This window comes from Dendropsophus ebraccatus, chromosome 6, assembly GCF_027789765.1.
Source record: "Dendropsophus ebraccatus isolate aDenEbr1 chromosome 6, aDenEbr1.pat, whole genome shotgun sequence".
Taxonomy (NCBI): domain Eukaryota; kingdom Metazoa; phylum Chordata; class Amphibia; order Anura; family Hylidae; genus Dendropsophus; species Dendropsophus ebraccatus.
In genome coordinates, this window is record NC_091459.1 from 86,731,031 (window position 1) to 86,753,236 (window position 22,206).

The window sequence follows — 22,206 nt, forward strand, 5'->3', positions numbered from 1 at the left end:
ACTGGTTTGAGCATTGGTTCACATAACAGATCCCTCGTGAGGATTTTGATATGCTCTGCACATTCAGGTTTGTCTTTTGCAACCATATAATACCACTATGCACCCCTTTATCCTGTCTTATGTTCACAGTACAAATACAGTGCTTCAGAAGGACTTTCTAATACATCTAATGGACCAGTTCAAGATTCAAGTTACCAGTCTAAAATAAAATAACTACTGTAGTTTAATTCTTGCAATGGCCTGCCTACCTTTTTTTGCTTATTCGTCATTCACCAATATCATAGAACAAACACAATGTATACATGATGCTTGTGCAGCTGGTCACATAGTATTGCAAATACAGATGCCTTAAAATAAATGCCCCCTCTTTAATTTAGCTAAGAGTTCTGCATAGCCATAGAGTAAAATTATAAATATTTGAATACCTTCAGCCACCACTAGGGGGCACACAAAAGCTTACTGTATACAGTGTAACAATCTTCCTCTAGTGACATCTGCAGGTAGCAAGTTACACCAAAGTATTACTTCTTTAAAAACAAATGGTGTCATTCATACGGTGTATGTTCTTACAGATTTGGGGTAAAAGGGCAATGATCAGTAATATTACACATAAGGTCTGGCTCCTTTATCATGTGTTTCTCTAATACTTGTGTAGTATTTCTGACAGCTCAGCTGAATTATTTTGTCCATCCACAGGTTTTAGCTCAGCCATAAAACAAGAATAATGGGTTAATTTTAAAGAGTTCAAAGTGCAGGCGGAAGCAATCAAAGCGCCAAATTCTGTCTGTACATGAATAGCTCCGAGACTGGGGGAACGGGACAGCACTGTCTGGTGTCTCTTTATGAGCTGGTATCAGAGCCAAACTTTCATTCTCGTGAACATGGCTATTCCACAAGGAGTTGACAGCAGAGCAGCAGTCGGACCAGGACACAGACAATGAATGGAAGCGATGTCTGGCAGTAAATGACTTGTCATTGAAGTTGCATTTAGTTCAGGATAATAGACTATGAGCAGAGTTTACCGCTCTCGAAGAAGAAAAAATATTACTGCCTTCAAGAAGTGACCTAAGTTGCAGGCGCTGGAGACCAACCAGTGGGATCTTAGACCGGGATCTGTAGTGACGACACATTTCGTTACATCAGTCTGTGAAATAAAGGAGAAAGCAATTAGAATACATTCAGCTTTATAAAAACAAATATATATGGTTTAGCCTTAATTCACATTGGTAATGGGGTCGGTTTTTTACAGGATTTATGACATGATTGTCTACACATCTTGTAAAGACAAGGAGGCCCTCTATTCAGGCAGAAGTATTATGTCAGTGGGACTAAAGCGTAGTTTAAGAAACTCTGTAACAGGTTTTATCAGCCAAAAAAGCCTTCTTCTGTACTCAAGAAGCAATCTCCCAGCCTCCCCCCTGACTTCTTATCTGTGCATTATCAGGCAAACACGTCTTCATTACAGAGAAGCCAGTGAAGACGGGTTCTGCTCTCTCTATTATCTCCTATGAAGGGAGGAGGGGCCGAGGGAGATGGGGAAGCAGGAAGAGGTGACATGAAGGTCAGCTGTTTCTAGACTGTCTGGGCACCTAAAACGCTGGATTCAGGGGTCAGAAAGGTCAGTGCTTATGTATGAACTTACTGAGAGAAGATTGCAGGGTGTTGTGCTTTGCAAGACTGCTCCGTACTCAGTCACTCCTAACAGCCCCTTCCCTCTCCATAGCCACATAATAGACACAGAAATCCTGCTTCTTCTGAAGTGAGGGGGGAGGCTGGGAGATTGCTTTTTCAGTCCAGAAGGAAACTCTTTTGGTTTATAAAACCTATTACAGTTTCTTAAAATCTCTTGTACTATTGATATTTAATGTTTTTAAAAAAATGACCCTGAAATGACAGTTACGCTTTAACCTGTGGGGATCAAGCCAGCTCCAGTACAAAAAGTCATGATAAATAACACAGTAACATAATTTGTAAAGATAAAAAACACATGCATCTATCCAGTCAGCCTATTGTGCTGCAATGTTGGTCCAGAGCAAGGGAGAAAAAAAAACACCATCATGTAGAAGCTAATTTTCCCCATATTACGGAAGAAAATTCCTTTCAGACTCTAAATCTGTTATCAGAATAAATCCCTGGATCACTGACTCTTCTCCAGAATCTAGTGACTACAACCCGTAATATTATTACACTAGAGAAATGCATCCAGGCCTCTTTTAAACTTTTAGAGAATTCACTTTCTCTGGCAGAGTGTTCTATACTCTCACTGCTCTTACAGTAAAGAATCCTGCTCTGTGTTGGTGTAGAAAGGTTTTTCTTCTAGACATAAACCCTTGTTACAGTCTTAGGTATAAATAGGCTATGGGAGAGATCCCTGTATTTCCCCTTGATATATTTAGACATTTTTATTAGGTCACCCCTTGGTCATCTTAGTCCATCCATTCCATTTATTACTTTATCCATCTTTGAACCCTCCCAAGCTATGTTATGTCTTTCCTGGTGCCCAAAACTGTGCACAATATTCTGTGTGTGTCTGTGTGTGTGGCCCTCGACCAATAAAAGTTCAAATCACCCCACAAATATGGTATTAATAAAAACTAGAGATCATGGCAGAAAAAAATGACACCCCATACAGCCCCGAAGGTGAAAAAATAAAACAGTTCTAAGCGTCACAATAGGCCCATTTTATTAACAATTAATTGCAAAAAAAAAAAAAAAAAAAAGGTTTTATTAAAAAAAAATAAATATATATATATATATATATATATATATATATATATATATATAACATTAGAAAATCTGAGTAACCTGCATATGGTTGTGTTCGGGCTGACCTATAGAATAATAGTATCATGTCACTTTTACCATATAGTGCATTACGTAGACACAGGAACCCCCCAAACGTTGCATTCTTTTTTTACGATTTCACCAATTTATATCTTCATAAATAATAATTTTGGGGTCCCATCATACATGTTATGGTAAAATGAAAGGCGCCATTACAAAGTACAACTATTCCTGTAAAAAACAAGCCCCCACATGGCCCTGTAGAAAAAAAAACTGAAAGTGCTAGAGCTCTTAGAATGGGAGGAGAAAAAAACAAAACACAAAAATTTGCGTGGTTGACTGGGTCATTTTGGGCCTGGTCCTCAAAGGGTTTAGAGCCGCATACTATGTCTGACATGTTGCTGAAGAGGATATTTAGGAGGTCCTCCCAAATGTCCTTCTCAGGCACAACATAGTCTAATTTTAGCTAGTTCTTTGCAATGACAATGTAGATATGTTCCCAATATTTTGTGCATATGTTTTGGGCTTTTCTTTTTGCTAACTGTAATGTGCATCTGTGACTTGTAGGTATTATAGTGAGCCTCTTCAGAGTGGCATACTGTGAACTAGAAATAACTTTATTTGAAAACCAGAAACCAAGTAATCTAAATGGTATCAGGAATGAAAGCCACAGACCGGACTTGATTTCCCAATGAGTTCTTGGTATTTAAACTGCGTCACAGACCTCTTAATCCAGCTTAAGAGTAATTTGAACTTCAAGTCATTATTAAAATATGGTCTGATACTAATTTCCTTATGCTTTCTTTGGCCTTATTCTTAAGTGAAATTGAGTGGACAGGAAAGACAGATATATAGTCAGAGCAGATTAGAAACCAGAAACCACTGTGAGCAGGGTACAGTGTACAGTAACAGGATGTTTAGTTCTGAGAGCTGGAAGACTTGTTGCTGTGAACATCCACTTGGGAATCAAAAGATTCTAGAATTATGGTAAAAGTATATAAAATGTAAAAAAAATCCTTAAAGGGGTTTTCCAAGCTTTCCAATAAACTGACGGACATGGATTAAAAGGGGAATAGAGTTCACAAGGACATAATGTGGGGCGGCAGTAGCACATTTGTAGTATTGTTTTTTCCTCTCCTTATCAGAGAGAGACATAGGTTATGAAGGCATCACACAGTGTTTGCCATTCCGAATACCAGGAAGAATATTTGTGAACTTTCTCCACAAGTAGAACAAACTTTTGGCACCCCTTTTTTTCTAGGATAGCCTCCACCAAGTTTATACATGGCTACCTGGAAGGCTGCATGGAGTCTGCTCAATCTTTTGTTGGTAAATTTAGGCCGATGTAGTACATAATGGTGACTCACCATCAAACCATTGGTGAGTGACACCACAAAGACCAGGTGGTCAGGTGGTTTAGAGGCTATAGCTATGCTTTTTCAGGAGGATTTGACAACAAATATGACATGTCTATTGGCATCAGTCAAGGAATAAATGAAATGCTGCTGTATTTGTGTGCAAGCATTTGCATAAAGTTAGAGTTTGTAAATTATGATGAGATATTTTGCAATCCACATGGTAGGCCATGTACAGATGCAGTGACAGATCGGCGTGGGCGGCAAATAGTTCAAATAGCTGCCAAACTGGAAATATATCAAAACTGATCAGAGTTGATGAAGAGACTCTGCTATCTAGAAGAATCCACAGTTTCAACACATATTACTCTTTTATATTATAAGGGTGCACATTGAGGGTAGAAGGTAAAGCATAAGGTAACCAAGCATATTTAAAGGGGTATTCCCATTTAATCTATTGCTATGGATTCAATCACGTGCTTTATTTTACCAACCAACACATTGTGCTGCGAAGCTTATATTTTTTATTTTGTTGCTATAAAATTGCTACAGTTTCTCTTCTACAGGTTTTGAATGTCCAACACAGTGAGAACAGTGATATATATATACAGTGGTGCCTTGGATTACGAGCATAATTCGTTCCGGGACCGTGCTTGTAATCCAAATCCACTCTTAAACCAAAGCAAATTATCCCCTAAGAAATCATAGAAATGCAGACAATTGGTTCCACACACCAAAAATAATGATTTATTATTCTAAATAACATGTGAAACAGATGAAACAAACATTCAGAAACAGCTGAATATGTGATATTATAAGTTACTGTACAGTAATGAAGAGGATGGGAAACACAAGGGCTGACAGAGACTGCAGGGAGCAGGAAGGAATGAGCAGGACAGATGTGGGCACATACATGCAGCGCTCTCTGTCCGGGGAGAGAGGGGTTACAGCTATGGAGAGATTACCTCCACAGTCCTGTCCCCTGATGTGAGCCCCAGCCTGAAGTGGATCTGCTATGATTTGGAAGGTGAGGGAGACTTCCTTGGTCATAGTACAGTACTGTAGACCCCGCTATGCAGCATGCCCCTCCTCCACTCGCCCTCTTACCCAGTACAAGGAGCTCTTAAACCAAAGCAATGCTCTTAAACCAAGTCACAATTTTGAAAAACTGTGAGCTCTTAAATCAAAATGCTCTTAAACCAAGTTACTCTTAAACCAAGGTACCACTGTATATATATATAATGTATCCTCTGTGCTGCCAGTTTCTTTTATTGACAGATAGAACTGCTATCAGGCAGTACATATCAAACGTATTTCAGGGGTCCAGGCAAATAGGGGGCCCAAACTTACCTGCGGACTCTAACCACCCTACGCAACCATCAATGCATGGAAGCAGTAAAAAAAAAAAAAACCAGGCTTCCAAAACAGTGCTTTTACCCCCCCCCCCCCCTCCATGGACCCACTAAACATATGGTACAGGTTTGACAGGAGGCATGTAATACATCATTCTGTTACACTTCAGTTGCTCACTGTATTGGAGAAGTATATCAACCCTCCTTCTCACCAAGCATATACTATAAGGTAGATTGAGATGAAATTTCAGGGCCCTGATCATTTGCCCATATAAGTGTAATATTTTGGCATTACGCATGATTGCTAATACGTCATTATATTAAACTGCTGCTGAATATGCTGGTACTGTATAACATGTATCCACTTGATACATGAAAGCCTGAACAGAAGTACAAAGAATTATATACTAATGAATAAGTGCTTGGAGTGAGTCATCTAATTATTTGTAGTAGGAAACCCAAATGACGTATTGTGACATTTCTGCCTTATGTGAAACTTGTGAAACTGCATAATAATTTATTGGTATTCTGTGAATCTATTCCAAGAAGAGGTGAAATGAATGTGTCATCATTTTGAATAATGAATATTTAATTGTCTATAAGTTATACATGTGATACATTGCTTACATGAAAACTACGTTATGACTCTGCTATATTGTTCCCGCTATAATAATACACATTTTCTGAATATAAAGTAGAATAGTTTCCCCTTCTTTAGGCTATGTTCACACAACGTATATTTTCGTGAAACCAATTATTACAAAAATATATGTTACCTTGCTGTCTATGGGATCCCGTTTAGAGCGTATACACATGGTATACGCTCTGGCCGGAATCCCTAGTGGCGCCGCAAACAACTGACATGTCAGTTTTTTGCGGCCACTATTCAATGAATAGCGGCCGTAGAAAACCCTGTCAGTGCACACTATGGAGCGCGCGGCTGCAGCCGCTTGCTCCATAGTGTGCAGTGGAGAGTTCTGATGCAGGCGCGCATGGATGCGCCCGCATCAGAACTCTGTGGCTGCAAAGATCATCCCGGTACTGCAGACCGGACGTTCTTACATAGTCTGAACACACCCTTATATTGTATCCACCCATTTAAAATAAAAAAAAAATAAAATGAAAAAACTTTTACAAATAATCTTATTTAAAATATTTGGTATATTAGAAGCTTTAAATGCAAAACAGTAGGCCGAGAATAAATGAGACAATGAAGAATACTTGCACATAGATTACAACAGAACTATTGATTTGAATGCATGGAGTGGGAGTGGACTTGCATTAAAGATATTCCCAGAATGTAATGACAATGACATATTTACCCATCCTCCTCTGCGCTTCAGCCATGTGACCAAAGTCTTGCGTATAAATTCTCCTAGACAGTCTACAATGGTCAGAACCAGTGCCGGTTGAGAGTGCTTTACACAGTCCACTGCAAGTCCAGCAGCCACTGCATACAGTGAGACCACCTTGCCCCATGTAATCCCTGCAAAAGCAATTGGAAAAAACATACATGAAACATAGAGCACTTTATCTTATGACTTAACTATGAAACATTCAGGAGATACTACATATTATAAACTATTCCAAGGGAAAACAATGCCTTAAGTTTTTTTGCATGAGCGTATTAATAAAGAATCACTGTTGATACTGTATGTATACATTCCACTATTCTGTTTAAATCCATTATGTCATACTGTTGAAGGCACTTCTGGAATATGGCACCATGCCCAGGAATACCTTCTAACTAAAATGAGCTTAAATTGTAGCCAGTTTGCTAGTATGACTTTGTAGACTTGCGGAAAGTCATAAGCAAGGACTGTGTAGGGTATTGCTCATACTGTATTTCAGATAGAATGCCATGATAGGGAGTTAGGAGGCAATTACATCTTTATGGCTTCACCAATTACATAAGACTAATCACATGGTCAGAATCCCATGGACGCTGGTTTCAGTTAAGCATGACATAGATATACTCTATAATACAGCACAGGGAGAAAAAAAGTAATGTGTCCAGATTAGAAAACCAGCCTGCCAAGGCAGCCTGGAACCCCAATGGACTCTAGTATTGTGGGTGCCAACTGCACTTTATGTTCTAAAATTAATTTTAATATATTGCATCATACAGAAATATACCTGTCCACACGTATGTGTACCTGTAATATTGCGTCTGCTAAAATGGTCAATTGCACAGTATTTTATATTGAGTCTTGTAATACATTGCAAAACTTGTTCCTTTCTGCATGTGAAATATGTATTACAGACCATTTACATCCAGAGCCTTATTTCTAGTAGCTGCTACTTGGATTTTGCTACACACATCCCTGGAACCCTAGGTAAGCTGAGAAATTGAACGCTGATAAATTCTGTGTAGCTATACTACCTCTACCAGAATGCAAGACATGCATTGCATAGGCAAGGAACCATGTGAGGTCTAATAAAAAGACAATGTAAATATTGATGGACATAAACTATGACATATGATTCAACTGGTTGTTAGTCTGTATTGATTCCTCATTCTCTACTAAATTCTCATTGATTCCTCATGGTTTTCATGACCTCCGTTTTCTGTCTTTGAGTTGGAAACAACTATTTACTTTACTGAAACTGGCCATACATCAGCTATCTTGCCCCACCGCTCCATGCACATGCATGCTCGGCTTGGTTGAGCGTTCATGTATTTTGAAAATATAAAAGGCAGCATATTTTCCCCAAGCTCTAATGATTTAATGTGATTATAAAGGTTTTGTATATCTAGGCCGGATTTTTATCCATTGGAAGTAATCAGTAACAATTCGCATATAATGTCAGCAAGCAGAAATCCTAAAAACCATATGGCAATACCACAGATGTATATTAGGTGATTATTTCAATATAAAAAGAAAGAGCTTGTCTGTGAGTGTTATAAATTAGTGTAACCACAGTAATATGGTTGCACATCTGTTGAAACCCCTGTCATTCCAGCACCGATTCTTTGCTGGTCTTCCAATGCTTTCCCTGCAGCAATAATGTACCATATATTCATAGTTGCTGCAGCTAAAAACGTGTGCCCTAGTTTAAAGGACACAAGACATGCAGAAGCCGAATGAATGTAGGGTATGTCATTGTAACAAGAAATGTGAATAAAGACTGGACATACGTGAATCCCCTAAAGAACTACATATGATTTCCACCACCACATGTACTGTAAGTTGGTACCTGCTGAGAATATCTCTGCAGCAACTGCAAGGAATGCATCAGACAGAACAGACTCTGAGCTGAGGGAAATGTTCAGCTGTCGGGCAATGTTCCTGTAGACAGCCGGCCTCATATATTCAAGCTCATCCCCTGCAATGCAATAACAATAATGGGAAATTGTTATCACTAAACATTCGGCTCAAGACAATGTAACAGCACACATATACTTTCCTCCTAGAGTTCTGGAAGTTTTTCAATCGGGTGGTATTCTATATTATGCTGTTATTGTATTACCACTTCTCTGTAATTGTGGTATGTAAACAAGAAGTATATATAGAGTAGGGGTGTGGCATTGGATAAAAGAAGATGTGGCTTCACTGTCGCAAGATTCATTACAATTTCTACGATTAGAGGGGGAAATAAAACGACACTCTTGATTTATTGCTAACCTTCCCCATGTAAAGGCCCCATTAGCCAGGCTGATGTGCAGTGAAAAGTTTCCAGTGTGGATCTTAAAGCAGATCCACTGGGAGTCCACTGCATAAGGCACATGTGGTATATGCAGGTTTTGCTGCAGAGAAAATACCCCAAATTTCCACAACAAAATGAGCATGCTGCAGGTATAAAATTGATTTATGCCTTTGTGACTTTAGCCTTACGGTCCTTTTAGACGGAACAATTATCGTCCAAATTTGCACGATAACCATCGCATTTGAATGATAATCATTCCGTGTAAATACAGCGAATGATCAAGCGACGAGCGAGAAATCATTCATTTTGATCTTTCAACATGTTCTCAAATCCTCGTTGATCGTTCGCCATTGGCATTGGCTGTATCCCAGTTTTCTAGGCGTTCCTTACGATGTATCCACCCGCTGCACGGAGGGAACAGACAGTGGGAGTCAGCCGCCGAGATTCCTGATTCATACGAACCAGAAATCCGGCTGGTTCGCTCATCTCTAGTCACGAGCTGCACAGGAGCTTTATACAGTGCTGCACAGAACCAAATGAGCTCAATTGGGCTGATTGGTTTCCTTTAAGAACATGAGTGAGACCAGACCCAGGAACACTGTGAAGACTAGAGGTTGAATGTATGAACATTAACGTTAATATCCTGTAGAAAATATTCACAAACATCAGCTAAATCAACCTCAGACAGGTGTCTGGTTTATGTCCCACTGGATAAGTAAAACAGTCACATTGTAAACCATAAAGCAGTAGAAGTGGATAGCACATACAGTAAGGTTGGGAGATGTTGTACTTCCCAGTGTCCTGCTAACATTCCTGGACTTTTACAGTTTATTAGAATTGTGGTTATTCATGAAAATAAATCTTGTACAGATTGTACAAATAATCTTGCTTGCAGTTCATACTCATTGTTCAATCTATGTTATGTCTGTATATTCTTCAAAGGAAAATAGGAAAAGGAAAGGAAAGTGAGAAAAAAAAAGTGCTCACATGAGTAAAAATGTTCAGAAAAGCAGTGGTGGCTGATAAACTTAACTGCTACCTGTGAGGCTGTGCAAAGTGATTAATCTCCTCCAATATCCCAGCTATTAGATATTATAATTATAACAAATACTGACCTAGTCTCAGAAAGGTTGCTGACACCTCCGCCATACGTCCACCTGCTGTAGGAGAGATGCCATGTTCAGGTTTGCTCCATCCAAGGCCAGCACGCTGAAGTCGGGCCTGGATATAGTCTCTGCATAAAGCTTTCCCTTGTGCCACCAGCTCCTTATCAGTGGGGGACCTGTCAAAAACTTCTAAAACTTCTGCAGCAAACACAGATGAGCGACGTAGCATCTCCATGCTTACAGTCCGGGACTTCCCAGTTGTCCTCCATTCACATGAACATCATTGCTTGGGAAGAAAGGTTTCTTACCTAAATTAAACTGTGGAAAGATAATAAATGATATGGGTTATTGTCTCTGTTCACGTAAGTACAGTCTGTAGTTCCCTGTCCCCAGGTAATCCATACAAATCCTTGTGTTGCATTGTTTTATTGAATGCAGAATTTCAAGATGCTGGATAAAGAACACATGAAATAACCAACTGCATTTCCATGTTACACTCTTTCTATTGTACAGATGTGTTATCTTTGTTTGCCAGCATCTTCCTGTATGGATTTTGAGGTCTTCCTCAATTCCTTTCTTGTCCCAGTTGATAAGGCTGTGTGTGTCAGGGGGAAGTGCACCCTCACCTCTCAATATTGAGATTAGCCAGTATACAGTATGTTTGTATATGGACTGGGGTGTTTGTATATAGACTGGCAGCTTCCTATAAGGACGACTATGTTTCTCACGATGAACACTGTAATTCTACCCACTCTCGCTGAAGATGTTAAATATCCCGTCTTCTTGTTTGTTTTGCTGACAGCCATGGCCTCACCACCACCCCCAGCTATGATGATATTTTGGCTCCATTAGTAATGTTCGCTGTCACTCTTAGTACTTAAGGCAATAGCTAACAAGTGGAACATGATTCTGCTAAAGTTATTTTTGGATTGTCCATGTTCTGGGAAAGTTAAGTGTTTATGTCAGACTGTCAGCCCTGCTTTAGTATCTTTCTATAGCTGTCTTAACTAAGTGCCCTACATTCCTACTAAGGCCTAAAAGATGCAGAAAATAACACAACAAGTTATGGTGGTCATAGTTAACCCCTGTCATTCTTACTTCTTTTGGTCATAAATTATATACACTACACTCCTGGCACACACTTTGGGATTCAGACTTTCTACCCATCCCAGTGAAGGCCGTAGATTGTCCTTTATCTATAAAGATAGAAAGAAATTGGTAAGCAATGGGGACATAGGTCAACAGCTAGCCCTATAGCAGTGAAATGACCTACAGTATCTCTATTACATGTATTTTATTACTAGCTATAAACGCTTTTTTTACTGTCTGTGGCAAACCAGCAGCACTGGAATAAGCATTTTGGCTCAGCCTGCTACTATATGGTTGATGCCAAGGATGTCTTGTTGTTATGCCATTATACCCAGCAGGCTTCAGCTGTGGCTTTGTAGAAGATAAGACGCACATGACACTACCAAAAACACAGGTGGCCACACTTCTGAATCCTAAAAAAGAAGAACTACATACTTAAAAATGAACTGTCTTTAGTGGACTATATATGGCTTATTTAAATTAATGGATATGGCCTAGAGCCACCTGAGGAAGCCATGGGGTAAAAACATGTTGGAGCATGGGGTGGATGCTGTGGTCACATGCATGACCGGCCATGTGTAGCTCTGGTAATATTTTATTACTATGTAATTCACTTTATAATTGTGATTATAATTAGTAAAACACATGGCTCGGTATATAAGTCAGTATATGTTGGGATACCGTTTTACCAGTTTGCTGGCATACCACAATAATACTTAGTTTCAGATGGGAAATTTTAACAAGGGTGCTTGCTGACAGTAAATTGTTGTCTTGTGAATAGTAAACATTTGTGAAAATATATCAAAAAGCTGTGATAAAACGTATCACATATAAATCCCTGCACTGCTTTGTTTTATTGTAGAATTTCCAGGTGCTTTCTAAAGAAAGGATGAACGAACTGACTGCACTTCCATCTTACACTCTTTCTATTGTACAGATGTGTTATCTTTGCTTTCCAGCATTTTCCTGTATCTACTCTGAGGTCTTCCTCACTTGCTTTATGTCCTGGTTGATAAGGCCACAAGTGTCAGCAGGGAGGGAGCCCCACAAATGAACCAAAACAGGCCTCCACTTTTATTGCCTCTTTTTCCTCTGATATTCCTTCTCATTAACCCTAAAGGTCACAATAGGCAATGGAAGTTCCTGTAACTTATTCAGAATTACTTTTAAAACGTCCTAAAAACATCCCTTTTATATTTTACAATGCAAAGGTTTTTTTTTCTTTTTGCAGGGGATGCATCATTATAGATAAATTATTTTTCTGTGAAATAAGATTTTTCTTGGCAGATTCCACTGATTTCTTGTTAAAGCCTCGGCTGAAGGTGGCAATGGAAAGGAACAATGAACAGGATGCCAAATGTGTAAAAGCGCATTTCCAGTGATCAGGACAAACACATTCTGGGTAATTCTCATATGGTCTACCATAAAAACCCTTTTAAAAAAAAATGTTTTTCTTTAATATCCACTTTTTCCTGTATGTTCTCAATTTCCACTCTACATGTCTGCCGCCCACTACACTGATTCCTTTGAAAGGAAGAGTATACAGTATATCTCTAGCACATCATATAATCCCTAGATCACGGTACAACACAGAGCGGCTGTTCACCAGGAAGCAATCAATGCTACATATATATTATTCATGTACAGGGGGTTCTCCAAGCTATGGCTCTGCATGTGGCATCATACTGCTAGTTTACAGCTTTTATGGCATTTTGATATTTGTAGCTGAATAGTCAGAGACTATTGATGGAAATATATAAAGCAAACTAAACGTATGAAGATTCAGCCATACATTCACACAGTGAGATAGCTGTCCATTTATAGGAGATGAACAAGTCAAATAGACATGGTACAATGGTTGGGAATAAAAGAGTACAGAAATGATCAGTGGATTCTATGGACATTCATGATCAATATTGTCAGCAGCATCTTCTATTACATGGGTAGATGTGCTGCCATCAAGCAATTATTTTTTCTATTGCTTTATCTATTGAATTAGATAGCAGTGCAGTACTTTTGATTGTGTTATTTATTACTATTAGTTTATCTGAGTAGATCTACAGATTGATCTGGATGTTGCCACATGATTTTAGCCAGTAAAGGCCATTATCGGCCGTACTCAGCTGTTATGGCCGTGGCAGCAGACCGCCACTATCTTCTATGGGCTGCCTGGACGACCTAACGATCAATCAATGGGGTGCCGATGCCCCCAGAATCTTTAAACAAATTTGCAGAACTGCTAGGCAAAACTAAGGGGGAGATTTATCAAACTAGTGTAAAGTAGAATTGTCTAAGTTGCCCCTAGCAACCAATCAGATTTCACTGGTTGCTGGGGGCAACTAAGACAATTCTTGTTTACACCAGTATGACAAATCTCTTCCTAAGTGCCCATTTGTTTGGCACCGCATCTAATTTGTTAGAGGGTGTCCCGATTTTTTTTCATGGGGAGAAGTAATGGATTTTAGCAAGCCCAATTTTTGTGTCAGAGATATCTGTCAGCAGTTCACTTCCTCTTCCCCACATGCACATTTGGCTGAGCCAAGTTGGTATCTCAATGGAGGGCTAAAAAGACAAGTGTTCGGCCACCAGCTAAGTGTCTGGCCAGCTTAAGGCTACCCATACACAACATTGACAAACCACAGTAACCAATATGGTTTACACCTAATTGCCATGGTTTTCCAGCAGTTAGTGGTAATAGCCTGTGGTCACCAGGGCTCAGTCGATTGGTGGATGGCCACCCTAAGAGCTGTTGTAGCTTAGCAGTTAAAGACTGTAAAATGAATAACATGTTACACCAATCACTTGAACAGCCATGGGAAGAGGCTCCAGCTGTGCTCTGGATTGCTTCTACTTCTGATCTGTTTTTCTACTCAGTATTCCTGGCTGGATGCATCTAGATAGCATTAATCAGTAGACAGTTACATTTTGCCAGCAGATGAGTAATAAAAAAGCTTTCTGGACTCTAAGCAATTTTCAGCTCCCTATTAACTCATCAAGTTCTCGGTGTAGTGAAAGGGAGATGTTCCTTGCTCTGAACTACAGTGGTACCTCGGTTCTCGAACTTAATTGGTTCCGGAAGGCAGTTTGAAAACCGAGCAGTGTCTTCCCATAGGAAATAATGTACAGGACATTAAACATAAGAAATGTTGATCAGAACCAGCAATTATAGTACAGTAGTCACCAACTCCTCACCCATCCTTTACTGTATAGCGTCCCCCCCATCCAAGCACTGTAATGTATGGGAGATGGTGGTGCACTGCCTGTACTACTACTGCACTGTATATGCACTCCAGCAGTCTTATACAGCACTGTACTGTATGTGAAGCCTCACCACTGCTTAACTTCCTGGTACAACCTACCATCCACGCTAGCAAAAACGTTCGAAAAACGTTTGAAAACCGAGCAAAGTTCGAATACCAAGCAGTTTGAGTTCCAAAGCGTTCGAAAACCGTGGTATTACTGTACTTTGAAATAATAATCGCAAAGGGGAAAAAGATGATTGTTTAGATAATGTAAGATTAGGGCTACATACGGGATGCTAGGTTTAGGGTGGTATTACACGGGCCGATGGGGGCCCGATAAAACCTGTAAAGGAGCAGCGATCTGCTAGATCGTCGCTCGTTTACCGGACCTATTACACGGCCCAATAATTGTTAAACAAGGGCTGCAAGGTCATCGTTACCGATGTCCTTGCCGCCCTTGCTTAACTATATACAAGATCTATAGAAAGCACAATTTGGGACATGCACAACCAAATAATAATAGTGGGTGCTGGATGGTAAGCATACAAACAATTGTAGCTATATCAAAGAAAGAAAGCTATGCCAAAAAATACCATAGCACACCAAAATAAGTAAAGTTGAATAAAAGTACTTTATTAGAACAGGTACAATGTTAAAGACTAATGATCCCATAAACTTAAAACCAATTAAAAATAATGGACACACATGGAGGTACCCGGTATTGCACCATCCACAATGGCACCCCAATAGAGGTATAACACACACCCTGTATAAATAAAGTGCAAGTGCAAGATGTAAACCACAATAAAGACACCAATATATAAGTATACAGCCCAAGTAATGTGCTAAATCAACAATATCCAGAAAATATATACACACACTGTGACCAATAGGATAAACAATGATGAAAAGAAGTGATAAAAAAATCAATTCAGACCACAGGATGTCAACATAGGTATAAGGTAACAGGGTGGTGATGGGGTGTCAAGGGAGAGAGCCCCACGCGTTCCGTCCGCCCAACTGGACTTCCTCACCCCTTCCTCACCCGCGCAGGACTCGGGGAGAAGAAGACTGTAGCAGCAGCCCTGGAACGTGGATAGGTAATGTATATTGTCAGTTGCCGGCTGCGCACCGCTATTACACGTAGCGATGCGCAGTCGTCACCCGACGAAAATAGGTCCAAACCTATATCAACGATCAGCCGATGATCGTTGTCATCGGCTGATTGTTGTATTTATTACATAGAGCGATAATCGGCCGAATCGGGCCAATTCGGCCGATTATCATTCCGTGTAATAGTACCCTTACTCTCATGCACCTGCCAGTTCCATTAGTATGAGCACAGTATGGCTGCACCAGGACTGCTACATTACAGATATATTGTCACTTTATAAGTTGTACTTTCTACTAAAATGAAGAGTAGAGACAAGGAAAAACCACTGTGCGTCCATATGAGATTGAAACCATATGGAGGTACAACAGAAGACCATTTTACCTGGTAGCTATTTTATAGGCTAGCCTCCTGCATGAAACTTTATAAATCCATACTATATGGGCTGATAACATAGCCATGTGCATAAGCCCTTAGATTCAGGGGCACTGATCTATGACAAAAATCATACTAATAATATTCTGTAAGTTTATATAATACATTATTATTAGACTTGAGCGAGCATGTTCAATATAATGTATATAAAGGAGGGGTGTACAAAGAGGTAAAAGGGGTAGTTGTCAAAAAAAAAAAATATTCTAATTAACTGGTGCCAGAAAGTGCCAGAGATTTGTAATTTACATCTGTTAAAAAATCTCAAGTCTTTAAGTACTTATGAGCTGCTGTATGTCCTACAGGAAGTAGTGTATTCTTTCCAGTCTGGAGAGCAGGACAGGTTTTCTATGGGGATTTGCTACTGCTCCTACAGTTCCTGACATGGACAGAGGTGTCAGCAGAGAGCACTGTGTCAGATAGAAGTAAATTATGAACAGTAATAGAAGAGAATTACAAAGCTCTCCTTCTTGCTGGGACCAGTTGATTTTATTTTTTTTTTTGTGAACTATCCCTTTAAGAGGAGGTGACTATTTTTCAACAGCAAAACCTATAAATCCATGTTGACAAAATTAAGCTGATATATTCATAATGTGGTGACTTGCCAAGTGAGGCTCACAGAGGAATGCACTAAAAAGTCAGCTAAGGATTGTGCTGAAAGCGATGAAGCCAATGATCCTTGTACTAATGCACAGGGGTAGCTCCTGAAGGCGTAGCAGAAAACAAATAAAAACAGAACTAGGGCAGGCTTGGCGTGACTACAATGCAGAAAATAAAAAAATAAAAAATAAAACATTTCACTGAGAGTTATTGCCTTTTACTTTTTAACTGCTGTGATGGCTTTATTCTACAGTTTGTTCTAATTCTCTGTATAGTAATATTTCCGTAAAGATCTATTTATCTGTCTGCCTGTCCGTCCGTCATCAGGATCTTGCAGGAACAATGACATGATAGATCAGGGATTTGTCCTAACCATGTCAGAACATTTACAGAAGTTTACAGGACTAACCTGCTTGTTACCCGGGGTCCTATTATCTATACAGCTGTCCGTCATCAGACAGCTGACGGGCTACAGGAAAGCTTGAATCTTTTTTCAGATGACATCTGTTCATATAGCGAAGGATTCTTATACCATTGGGGAACTGTTGCTTTGCATTTGGGAACAAATGTTCTATTACAAAGAACTGCAGGTAGTTTTATGATACAATAAGCATTCCATAGAGATAACAATTTACTGAGTAAGACGGGCTCCTGTCATTTATCTATTATTATAGCTGACAATAGGAAGAACTGACCTATCCACCTTTGGACCTTATGTCACAATTAATTGTAGTGGAACCTTTCCCTTAAAAAAGGCTTGGTGTACACATATTGCATAATAGGGCACAGTATCAAACATTACAACCAAGTATTTCTATTGTTTTATAATATATTCAAATGTGCAGATTATAATGGCAGTGTAAGAGGAATGACTCACATTGGAATGTGTCGCCCTTGTAATAACATCAGCAGAGACAGTTTTAGGATAGGTGTTGTCTGTGTTTGGTCACTAGGATGATACTGTGACTGTGACACCTGTCTTCTACAGAGGTGGTCTCGATCAAGGAAAATGACCACAATGCATCATTTATGGTGGACTGAAAATCCATCCCACAAAACATAGTCTGGATAAGGGGGGTGGTCTATTGGATTTTTTTTAAGTTTCTTTATTTATATACTGTATATAGTATCCACCTATTTTGCAGCACTGGACTGAGCTAGATACAACTCAAATTACTCCCTGTCCCCAATGGGGCTCACAGTCTGTCCCAGAAGTGTACATCTTTGTTTTTGGAGTGTGAGTTAAAACCCACAATGTCTAGAGAAACCCACATATATGGTAGAACATACAAACTCCATGCAATGTTCCCTTTGGTAAGATTTGTACCCAGGCCCCCAGCGTTGTAAGGCAACAATTCTAACTATTGAGACACAGTGCTCTGATGTCCACATAACATAAGGATCACTTAGGGAGGTGTTACACTGGACGATTAATTAAGCCACGATAAACGATCTCAGTTGACCACTATGACTATAGATGTTTAATCGTTAATCCCATTACACAGGACGATGACCGTTACTTGCGCTTATTCTTGAGCTCGTCCATTCCTGGCTGATAGACCAGACGTGTTATTACACCGGACCAGACATGTTATTACACCGAACAATGTTCAAATGATTCGTGAACTATCAACGATGAAAATAGGTCCAGATTCTATCAAACAATCAATCAACAATTTCTCATTGGTCGCTTAATCGTTGCCTGCTATTACAAATGATTATCCTTTAAAACTAAACAATCTAACGATTTTTCGAACGATCATACGGCCCTTACAGTCAGGTGTGACTTTAGGGGTGTGCAACCTGTCTGCTAGCAAAGGGTGCATCACCTGTCACGACTTATAGGATAGCCTGGGCACCCAGCTTGCCCCCTTAATCCTACATTTAGTGCCCTCAGAAGGCATATTTGCTTATTGATTGGTTGGTTTTGTACACTGTGTTTGTTTGTATTCATTAGGCAATATATGGTACACTATATGACAGGGGACATCTATACAGGGTATAAATCAAGCTGTAGCTTTTACAAGATATGTAGTCTATTGTACTAGGTAGTCCTTTTGCTTAGGAATCAATAGTGGTCTAGGTAGTGCGTTTGCTTAGTATTTGGTAGTAGTCCCTCAGCTTGTAGAGCACCAGTGCAGATTTATGGGTTGTTTTCTTCCTCAAAGACTCAAACACAAAATACAACTAAATGTCAGATTTCACATGCGCCATTACTTGGATTTTTATTAAGAATCTTTTCTGAGGATTATTATTCTGTGGTGATTTCTTAGTTGGTGCAATTGTCAATCACAATGAATATCCCCGTATCCATCCATTTAAAATCAGATGGTGTTGTGTGGCGCCTTCCTGTCCCCCACATGCCATCTCTCTCTCTTATCAACTGTTGCTCTCCTCTAGACTGGACCATCTGCCCTCCTTCTGCTCGGCATGGGAGACAGAATTGGGAAAAACTTTTACGCCTCAACAATGGTCAAAGGCCTTTTATCTATCTCACAAAGCTACTATGGCATGTAAGACACAGGAGACCAGTTATAAGATTTTGTCCCGTTGGTACCGGGTTCCAGCTGCCCTTCATCGCTGGTACCCCTTGGTCCCTGACATTTGTTGGCGTTGTGGGGGCGTGGGAGGCACCATGACACACATTTGGTGGGGATGCCCCAAATTGCGGTCATTTTGGCACACGGTCTTGCGCCTCATTAAGGAAATTACCGGCATCACTATCCCTAATACCCCTGAAGCGACACTGCTTTTCATGTTCCCCACAGCCCAGTCGCGCTTCAAAAAATCTCTGGCACGCCATCTGCTCCAAGCTGCCAAGTCAGTCCTCCCTCGGAAATGGAAATCCGTCGACCCTCCGACTATTGACGAATGGTTTGCGGAAATAGCCCAGACACATCACATGGAGGACCTCATTGCTGTTACCCCGGCAGCAGTGAAGAGGTACACGGCCACTTGGGGCCAATGGCTCCTATTCCTGGATTCTGATTCTTATAGAACCGCCACGGCCTGAAACCGTCCTTCTATCCCTAGTTGCCCGAAGGGTGCCCCCCCCCCCTCTTTTGCCGCTAGGGACAGCCTCTCTTTTATGATCCTCTTGTTGTCTTGTCCTCTCCTGTCCGGTGTGTTTGTTTGTCGTCTTCTTGCTTCTGTCTCTACTATCTCTGCAGTACAGCTTGCATATGATAGTACATTGTTTTTGTAATGACTTATGCTGAGATCAACCGGAATACTGATCCCGTTTTTTTCTAGTTCTATGTTACGGAAGCTGACATTCCTACTGTTCTTTGTTACAGTTCACGATTACGATTGCATTCTGTGCATTTACATCATTCCTTGTATTTACCCCTACCCCCCAGAGGGACTTGCCGTCCTGAGTTCCCATTTGTATTGTATACTTTCTTTTCTTGTCTTTGAAAATAAAAAAACTTTAAATTAAAAAAAAAAAATAAAATCAGATGGTGTTTTACAGGCATGGCACATAGTATCCTCACATCGCCCAACCAATCAAATCAATCACATGTCGGATAGGTTTCCTGAAGCGTACATTCATAGGTGGAAATGTTTTGTTGTTGTTATTCCCAGCTGTTGATCCATTATAAACATCTTTTTAGGGATATTACTCTAATCTCATACATTACACCTGTGCTGTGAATAGCGTCATGTAATAAATACTCAGAAATTAGTTGGACGTAATACAGTCTTACTGACTTTCACATTTGGAACGTGGAAAGGAAAGTCAATTCATTCACCTCTGCGGCATAAATATACTACTAACAATAGTATAAGAAGAAAATAAACCAAGGAGTACAAAGTCACAATTACTTACCCCTGCACTGGTGTAGAAGTCACTGTCTGCACCTTTCTCCAGGTACCAATGACTCTAAGGAGCTGAATCTCTTGTTCTTGTCCCTTTGTTGCTACCTCAGTGCGGTTTTCCTCCTGCTGTTAGTTCTCACTGAGCTTCTTCCCCTCCTTGACTACTGGCTCCTGCGGCAGATCTTGTTCCTCAGTACTCACTATGCATTTGGTCTGGCACAAGCAAGCATAACCAGAAGCTTTGAGACAGGAGGAGGGAGTGGGAGGAAGGAGGGAGTGAGCAGGCTTTATCCTTCTAAGGAAAATAGCAAGAATGCAATGGAGGAGGGAATAACACTGCTGCGTAAAGGTGCCATAGATGCCAATTACAGCCGGGTTTCCCAACTGGTGCAATTATTCAATGTACTAATTGCAGTTCCATCATGCGGCTAGCTTATTATCACATATAGTCAGGACTCAGTGTTCTTCCTTTGTTTGTAGCTTCAGCTGGCTGACAGATCAGAGATAGATATAAGAGTCTATTGCAATTTTAGTTTTCCCAATCATTTTCTATAAAGAAATTATGGAATAATGTGGAATATGTCTTTAACTGTAAATGGCAGCTTGTGTGACTTTAGGCATCAGGACGGGCACCTAGATGCAATGACACAGTAAAAGCACAACCTCAAGTCAGGGACGAGATACAGGGTAGTAATCTATCGAGGGCGCCATTTCTCAAGAGGCATGGTAGGGACGGAAATTAAGAATTAATCATGTTGTGCCAGCTGTTTGCTTGGCTCAGTTATGAGTCCCATGGACTTTCTCATGGACAATGTTGTCATCAGTGTTGTTGTTGGTGGTGGTGGGTCACTGTCTCCCTTATGTTACAGTTTACCTTATGTGCCCAATTGTGCATTTACATGGAAAGATTAAGCATGATCCATTCGAACAGTGATTGTCACAGGCAGCGTATGGTTGCCTAATTATGGCTCTTGTGAGAGTCATGTACTATGAACATATATATACATGTTCCTATAAGCATTTACCAATATGTCCACCAACTGCAGTTTGTAGGTAATTGTTTATTTTTTATCTATTTACATTCAACAACTATCATTACAATGATCAATGATCTAAAAGTGAACGATGAATGAATCACAGGGTAATTGTAAAAGGTGCACCTTGTCTTGGCCAGGCTCCAAGGAGTAGGAGGTGCAAGGAGAAAATAAAGACAGTTCAAATGCTTATACAAAGCATCCTGTGCTTCACCATAGATAGAGAGAATGATTGACTAGTTCAGCCATTGACTACTTATTTTGTCCCTGTGCCCAATGGGGCTTGCAGTCAAAATGTATGATCTCATGAATAGAAGGACAGTTTCGAGAGGAAGCTAATAAAACTATAAGTTGGCCTCTGGAAGGGGACATACAGCCATCATGTAGATGTTGTTTTTAGTAGGGAGCATAGTGATGATCCCATCTAACCCTCCCCCTCCTCTGATTCTAGGCCCAGATTTATAAAAGGGTGTAAAATAGACGCTGGTGTAAACTGCCCATAGCAACCAATGACAGCTCAGCTTTCATTTTACCAGAGCTTTAAGCTGAGCTGTGATTGGTTGCTGTGGGCAGTTTACACCAGTGTCTATTTTACACCCTTTTATAAATCTCCCCCATTAATAAGTAGAACTTT

At 40.1% G+C, this 22,206-nt stretch overlaps 1 protein-coding gene across 1 annotated transcript; it reads right to left on the bottom strand.

Annotated features, from left to right (window-relative positions):
* Positions 1-205: 205 nt before the first annotated feature.
* BOK (BCL2 family apoptosis regulator BOK) lies at positions 206-20,809 on the bottom strand. The gene is made up of 5 exons (XM_069973860.1): positions 20,549-20,809; positions 10,255-10,563; positions 8,690-8,818; positions 6,814-6,977; positions 206-1,144 (listed from the first exon to the last, which is right to left on the bottom strand). The coding sequence occupies exons 2-5, from the start codon at positions 10,478-10,480 to the stop codon at positions 1,019-1,021; spliced, it is 645 nt and encodes a 214-aa protein (XP_069829961.1). The 5' UTR covers positions 10,481-10,563; positions 20,549-20,809; the 3' UTR covers positions 206-1,018.
* Between the last annotated feature and the right edge of the window lie 1,397 nt (positions 20,810-22,206).